General features: G+C 39.5%; 1 protein-coding gene across 1 annotated transcript in view; it reads right to left on the reverse strand.

Annotated features, from left to right (window-relative positions):
- Positions 1–552: 552 nt before the first annotated feature.
- Positions 553–8,343, reverse strand: part of NDUFAF2 (NADH:ubiquinone oxidoreductase complex assembly factor 2) — a 114,528-nt gene continuing 106,737 nt past the window's right edge. The window contains exon 4 of the mRNA XM_006762431.2: positions 553–887. Coding sequence (XP_006762494.1) covers positions 636–887 — 252 coding nt within the window. The 3' untranslated portion in view covers positions 553–635. The remainder of the gene's footprint in view (positions 888–8,343) is intronic.

Raw genomic sequence — 8,343 nt, forward strand, 5'->3', positions numbered from 1 at the left:
AATGTTTTATCCAATTTTATGTATGTGTGTGTTTTTTTTTTAATATGTTTTTGCTGATTTCAGAGATGAAGGGGAGGAGAGAGAGCGAGAGTGAGATAGAAACATCAGTGATAAGAGAGATTCATCATTTGGCTGCCTCCTGCACGCCCCCTACTGAGGATTGAGCCCGCAGCCCTGGCATGTTCCCTGACTGGGAATTGAACCATGACCTCTTGGTTCATGGGTCCATGTTCAACCACTGAGCACACTGGCTAGGCTTCAATTTTTATATTCTTGATTAATCCTTAGAATCTTAGAGAATGCCTCTCCAGAAATAGTAGTCTTCTCATTTTTTTTTTATGTTTAATCATTTAGGAGAGGTCACTATCCTTATCATTTCTACCAAGATATATCTTGGAGTCCTTAAATGATAAGGATCCAAAATCCTGAGCATTTCCAGCTATGGGAACAATCCAAGGAGGGGAAAACTAAGCACATTCCTCACATTTCTTGTGCATACTAAAAAAAACCGAATTCTTAAACTTAATGGAATAGAGAACTATTGTATAGTCATAAAATCACAAAGTAATTTTTTACTTTTATTTGTTAAAATAGTCACATACATATAAATGAAACAACTTTTTACCACGGGGCACTCATTGATTGCGCTTCTTCTTGCTGTCTTGTGGCATCCAGGATCCCGGTTGAAAGGTTTGACCAGTGCTGGTGGGATCCACTGATGGTTCATCTTTTCCAAAGTATGGGGCAGATGCATGCCCTTTAATCTGAGTTTCAATTGGTGGAGCCAAGAGTTCACTGCTTTCTTTACTAAGGAGTTTTTCTTTTTCATGAAATTCTTTGCTTTTTATTTTAATTTCTTCTCTATACTTTTCATTCTTTAGTATTTCCTGCATGAATATATAGATAGGAGAAACTTAAATTTCTATTTAGAAGAAAACCCAACCTACAGGTTGTATTAAAAAATAGCTAGTAAAAAATAAAGTATATACTTGCTTTGTACTCAAATAATACATAGATATGTACAAGATGTTTGAAAAAGCTATATTACATACCAGAGTTACTTGAATTAAATAGTTCTGTCCTTATTTACTATAATAAAAAGATGTGAAGGACCATAACATAGAAATATTTACTACTCAATAAGTGAAACAAACTACTTAACATGAAATATTACACAACAGCATAACAGTCACTCTATCAAAGATTTTCTAAGCTTAACAGCTATTTTCTGCCTGAAAGCTGATCATCAGTAATCATACTTTTTACTGGAGATGAACTGAAGGAAAGATGGCCTCAGAATGATGCCCCTACCAGTCTCCTCTGTGGGAGTTAAAGTATGGATGCTAAGGCCACCCTCTATCTTGCCAGAACCAAGCCCCATCCTCTTTTTCTGCTCTGGAGTGGTGTGGCAGTCAAGCAGAAGAATGGAACTAGAGGGTTGAGCATGCTCTACACATCAGTTCCAGGGAGCGCTTTGCAAATGGAAATGTTTCCTCAAACCAGTGCAAGCAGTTTGCAATGCAGCTTGTCTCTCAGACTTGCTATTCTATCTGTATACCCCAAATTACAAGGAATCTGTCACTGTCTTTTATTAAATACTAGAGGCCTGGTGCACAAATTCGTGGGGTCCCTTGGCCTGGCCTGCGGGATCAGGCTGAAACCAGCTCTCCAACATCCCCCAAGGGGTCCTGGATTGTGAGAGGGCACAGGGCAGGCCGAGGGACACAAGTGGGGCCGGGGAGAGATGTGGGAGTTTGGCCAGTTGAGGAGGGCTCCAGGGCGTGTCCAGCCCATCTTGCTCAGTCCCAATCAGCCAGACCCCAGCAGCAAGCTAACCTACTGGGTGGAGCATCTGTCCCCTAGTGGTCAGTGCACATCATAGCAAGCAGTTGAGCAGCCTTAGCATATCATTAACATATTATGCTTTGATTGGTTGAATGGCCAACCAGTCGACCGTACACTTAGCATATTAAGCTTTTTTATATAGGACAAGGCCATCAAATTACAAAGCACCATTGTTTGCACCACTAGAAAGCAATTAATACTCCTTCACAGCTGGTTTCAGAGATGTTAAAATTTGAAAAGATATGCATCTTAAAAACATGAAATTCGGTCATCATATTTTTTTACTGATTACTTCTTTCTCTTATGTCTTCATGATCAATTCTAAATGGGTGACCATTTTAATGTTCTTTTTGCTATGTTATTTTCTAATTTTTAAAAAAGAACATATAACATAAATGTTAATGTAATGTATCTGACAACACTGACAAAACCAAGTACTCCCAAGTTAATTGTTAATTTCAACACTTTAAAATGACACTTACAAAATATATATGACACTTAACAGCAACATCTGGGAATCTAAATGTATGATGCAATCTTGATTTCTCAAATGAATTTCAAGTAACAATAGTCCTTTAAAAACATAAGCACCAATCCTATATAATAAAAGGCTAATATGCAAATTGTCCCCTTGATTGGGAGTTCAACTAGGAGTTCAACCAGGGGGAGGAGCCGGCCAGTGGCCCTTCCCCATGGCTGGTCCCACCCTTGATCAGCCTGATGGGGGCGGACTGGCTGGACCCACCTGTGCACAAATGGGTGCACCAGGCCTTTAGTATTTAAAATAATGGTTTGTACTTAAAGAGAAAAAAAGGTTTTGGGGGTTATAGTGTTACAAACTTTTAGACACAAAGGACCCATCAAATGAAACTTCCCTCTCAAAGCAAACATATGAGGGAAAGAATATAAATATTCTTGTAATTTCCACAAAATAGACAATTCCCCACATATAGTTTAACCATAGTAACTATGAGTTGGGGACCGTTGCTGTGAGTGAGGGTGAGAGTAATCTTTGCCTCTCATGCACTGTAAAATTCTCAGGTGACATGACCACATATCATAAAGGATCTCCCTCAATATTATACTGGGAATAGTGGAAGTAGAAGTAAATACTTTTCCATGCTTTCATACTCTTCAAGATCCTCTATGAACCTTGTTTTCATGGAAGATCTTTCTCTTGAGCAGAATGAAAGGTTTAGGACTGAGTTGAACTTGCACTAGTAACCCAACATGGGTAGCAAGAGCCTACTGAGATACTGGTTTGCCTGGCTTTTGTATGAGGACCAGCCATATGGCCTGAAGCTGCCTGTACCTACTTATTTGCTTCAGTTCTACTGTTGCAGTCTTACAGCTGGTGCAAGCTTCTGCCTTCTGCATAAAAGGAAGTGGACGGCAGAAAGCTGTTCTTTTTTCCAGCCTTCACATAACTTCTCTTTACTTATCATTACTCTGACCACTCAGTTTCTGATAACAACTATTTAGGCAAATGGAGAGCCAATCAAAATATGTTAATTAATTTAACATATGAAGATGGGATAAAGATTTCAGAATTGGAAAACATGGAGACTAATTTTTCCTAAAAAAGAATTTTCCTTTTTGTCTTTTCAAACAAAACTAATTGTTATCAGACCCTTTCTAACAGCTTCCATTAAAGTTAAACAACATAAATCATTTATGAAAGGAAATCTAGTTTTGTAAATATTTGGAATAGATAAAATGAAAGTAGTTAAGTAGAAAAATAGGAATTTGTAGACTTACAGATAAACATGTCATTTTGTAAGAAAGCCTATTTTACAGTAGAAACTGCCATAAAGCATGAATTTTCCTTATATTCTCTTGGAACAATATCATCTTAAGTCTCAATATGTTTATCAGTAAAAAACAGTATGTTTCTTTCAGTGTTTGTAGAGGGATAAACCGAGAGTAAGTGGGCCTTCCTTTACATGAATGTTAATATATTCAAAATAAGTATTTATCCTTTTATATACTATTACTGCTTTACTCCCTGTCAATAAATATTCTTTAATATTTTAGAAAAAAGATGGTTGTGTGGTATTTTATCACTTGCATTGTGCCATGATTTATTTAAGGAACACCTCATTGTTGTTTCCAGTATTTCACTTTTCATTTTAAAAAAAAGCACTATGATGATCATCTACAGAGAGTACCTTGACAAAAATATAGTTTCAATTCCAAATCTACTTCTGACTAGCGGTGACACCAAGAAAGCCATTTAACTTTTTTCAGTCTCAGTTTCTTTCTTTCTTAATTTCTTTCTTTCCGTCCACAATTTTAAAATATACTTTTATTGATTTCAGACAAGAAAGGAGAGGAAGAGAGAGAGATAGAAACATCAATGATGAGAGTGAATCATCGATTGGCTACTTCCTGCACGCCCCCTACTGGGGATTGAGCCTGCAACCCTGGGCACGTGCCCCTGACCAGAATCAAACCTGGGACCCTTCAGTCTGCAGACTGACCTCTATCCACTGAGCTAAACCAGCCAGGGCTCAGTCTCAGTTTCTTTATCTGAAAATGAGAATAAAGTGACAGTGCATGTATAAATATTTACATCTTAAATACTCATGTGTATACTGTTCACATTGTTAGGTCTTCTGGAAGTTTGTTAATAGTGGTTAAGAACATGGGCTCTAAAGCAAGACTACCTGGATACAAATCCCAGTTTTGCCATTTTACGAGCTGGGTGACCCTGTCAATGTTGCTTAACCCTTTCGGTGTCTGTTTCCTCTTATGTAAAACTAGAGGCCTGGTGCACAAAAATTTGTGTGCTCGGCGGGGTTCCTCAGCTGGGCCTGTGCCCTCTCACAGTCCAGGACCCCTCGGGGGATGTCTGACTAATGGCTTAGGCCTGCTCTCCCCCCCCGCCCCCCCGGCCTAAGCCATTAGTTGGACATCCTTAGCATTGCCACAGAGGCGGGAGAGGCTCTCACCACCGCTGCTGTGCTGGCCAACCATGAGCTGGCTTCTGGCTGAGTGGCACTCCCCTGTGGAAGAGCACTGACCACCAGGGGGAAGCTCCTGCATTGAGTGTCTGCCCTATGGTGGTCAGTGTGTGTCATAGCAACCAGTCATTCCGTGGTTAGGGTCAATTTACATATTACCCTTTTATTATATAGGATGGAGAAAACAATACTCTTTTGTTGTTGTTGTTAATCCTCACTTGAGTATATATTTTCATTGGTTTCTAGAGATAGTGAAAGGGAGGGAGAGATTCACAGAGAGAGAAACATCTATATAACTCTCACATCAATTGTTTGCTTCCTGGATGGGCCTCAACCAAGTAAATGCCCTTGACTGGAATCGAACCTGGGACCCTTCAGTCAAAGGGCTGATGCACTGAGCCAAACTGGCTTGGGCAATACTGTCTTCTTCAATGGGCTACTGTAGGGGCTGGGAAAGGAATGACTAATGAACAGTATGAATAAAAATGGGTATAGGTGGATTTTAATGATTACTTATTCCATTCCATTAAAAAATAAACATACCAAAACTTGTATCCAATCCTCTTTTTCATCTCAGGGTACAAAAACAGCCTCAATACTTATACTTTAGTACTTTAAGTACTAAAAAATTTTAACCCACTAGTTTGTGATGTACATTGAATAACTTTTTTTGTGAAAATTTTGTAAATATTCATAATTTGCTGGGGTGAAAAGTCTCCAATGTTTTAATGTGCTACAGCCTCCAACAAAGGCAGCAACCATTACCACTGGATTGAGATAAAAAATGGTAATAAGGTATAATCCACAGATTTGAGAACAAGATGGAATAATTAGTGCCAGACTAGATCTCCTGCTATAAACAACTAGAAAACTGAACAAAAAATAGTAAACAAGAGGCAGTGCAATACTGTGATCCTTGAGAGAAGGGATACAAATGAGATAAGCCCTGCATCACCTCAGCTTTCTGTGTAGCAGCATATTATGGGCTGCTGCTCAGGGTGGGGGAATCCAGGTAGAGGTTGGAGGTCTCATTGAGCTAAAGAGATAGTGATGATTGGGGGGACTGAGGAAGCTGAAATTTGTGGGGTAGAGTACCAGAATACACAGAAAGATTACTAGAAATGTGCATAAGGACCCACTTGAGTATTGAGCTAAACATTAAGCTGTATGTGGTAGGGTGAGAGTAAGGGCCAGGAAGGTCAATTCCTGGTTAAAGAATAATTAAACCAAAAAACTGCTGGAGTTTGCATGAGACTAGGAGACATTCAAGTTCTAATTAGCTAGAGATTCCTCACTGAATAGGTAGGGCATTCATATAAAAACTTGCAAAAGATTTCTCAGGAGTAAGGATAAACTGGTATGCCAGTAGAGGTAACTCTAGACCGGCACTAATACAGTAGCTACTAGTAACATTGTTATTTAAATTAATTACAATGATTTAGTCCTTCAATTGTACCAGACACAATAGCCAAATGTGTCTACTGGGCACCATATTGGAAAGTGCAGATATAAAACATTTTCATCATTGCAAAAACTCCTATTGGACAGCATTGGCCTAGATCCACTCTAACAGAACTTAAAAATAAGTCTCCAAAAGTTTGCACTGATTCACATAAAATGTACTCCCAAACAAACCTCAACATTTTTTAAAGGAAGACAACAAAATCCAGACAATATAGTAAACAACACACTATTTCATTGTTCATCATTCAATCAAGAAGTGAAGAAAAGGTGATCAAAAACAATGAGAAAGTTATGCATGAGGTCAACCCCATTCTCAGAAGGTCATATCAAAGTCTCAGGAATAAAGTATTGAAGGATACGAATCTCAAGGAAGAGAAAGAAACCATAATGACAATAGAAAAAGCATGAGCTGTATTTAATCTTTTAATTCAAACCTTTCCAGTCAATAGAAACAGAACCAAATATGGCAGAAAGGATGACATTAAGAGACAAGGATTTTATCACAACTACTAGAAATATGTTCAATGTCCAAAAGGAAAATGAACATAAATGGAAAAGAAATAGAAATTATTAAAAAAACACACACAAATTAAACTTCTAGAGGTGAAAATACAATATGTAAAATGAAAACAAAATTAATGCATATGCTTAACAGCAGATTAGACACCACAGAGCCGTGGTCGGCAAACCGTGGCTCGCCAGCCACATGCGGCTCTTTGGCCCCTTGACTGTGGCTCTCCCACAAAATACCATGTGGGGGCACGCACGTCCAGTGCGATTGAAACTTCGTGGCCCATGCACAGAAGTCTGTATTTTGTGGAAGAGCCACACTCAAGGGGCCAAAGAGCCGCATGTGGCTCGCGAGCCACGGGTTGCTGAGCCACAGTTTGTCGACCACTGCTACAGAGGAACAACGGATCTAAAGGCAATGGAAATTATCCAAACTGAAGCAAGAGAGATAAAAAGTTTAAAGAAATGAACTAGCACCTCAGTGAGCTGTAGGACAATATCATGCAGCCCAACATACATGTAACTGGAGTCACAGAAAGAGAAAAAAAAGGAGGAGAGGAAATAATGACTGAAGATATTCCAAATAGATAAATATATAAATCTACATAGCCAAAGTACTAAAAAAACCCGCCACAAAACTCCAAGCAGGATAAGTACCAAAGCACATCAAAATCAATTGCTAAAAATTAATGATAAAGAGACAATCTTAAAACCAGCTGTAGCAAAAAGACATATCACTGCCTTAGCCAGTAGTTCAGCTGGTTGGAGCACTGTCCCATACACCAAAAGGTCGCAGATTCAATTTCCGGTCAGGGCACTTGCCTAGGTTGCAGATTGGGTGTGTACGGGAGGCAACCAACCGATCAATGTGTCTCTCTCTCTTTCTCTCTTCTCTCCTCTCTCACTTTCACTCCCCCCCTTTCCTTCCTCTCTCTCTAAAATCAATGGAAACATATCCCTGAGTGAGGATTTTAAAAAAGATAAATACTACAGTTCTCATCAGAAACAATGCAAGGTATAAAACATTAGAATTATTTTAATGTGCTGAAAGAAAAGAAAACCTCTCAACTTGGAATCCTGTATCCAGTGAAAATATCCCTAAAAAATAAAGGTGTCATGACATTTTCAGACAAATAGAGGCTGAATTTTTCACAAGCTTGCCTCTTCTACAAGAAACATTAAAGTCGAGGAGAAACTAAGATGGCGGCATAGATAAACACCGGGAAATTGCTGCCTCCCGCAACAATTGAAAAATATATCAAAAACACAAAACGGACATCATCCAGAACTACAGGAAGGCTGGCTGAGTGTAAATTCTACAACTAGAAGGAAAGAAAAGCACACTGAGAACCAGAGGAGCTGTGGAAGTAAAGTGCAGAGGTAGGGGGGTCGCGCGCGCGGAAAGGGTCTGGCACCTGAGGACGCGGCTGTCTTTTTGAATCCGGAGGGAGTCACAAGCTCCTGACGGCTCTGAACTCCGGTTCCGGGAAGTCTCTGGGGACCCAGGACTCATGCGGGGAGCAAGTGGACTGTCTGGCAGCGGGCGAGGCTGAGGGCGGCT

The sequence above is a fragment of the Myotis davidii genome, unplaced genomic scaffold (genome assembly GCF_000327345.1).
Source record: "Myotis davidii unplaced genomic scaffold, ASM32734v1 scaffold135, whole genome shotgun sequence".
In the NCBI taxonomy this organism is placed as follows: domain Eukaryota; kingdom Metazoa; phylum Chordata; class Mammalia; order Chiroptera; family Vespertilionidae; genus Myotis; species Myotis davidii.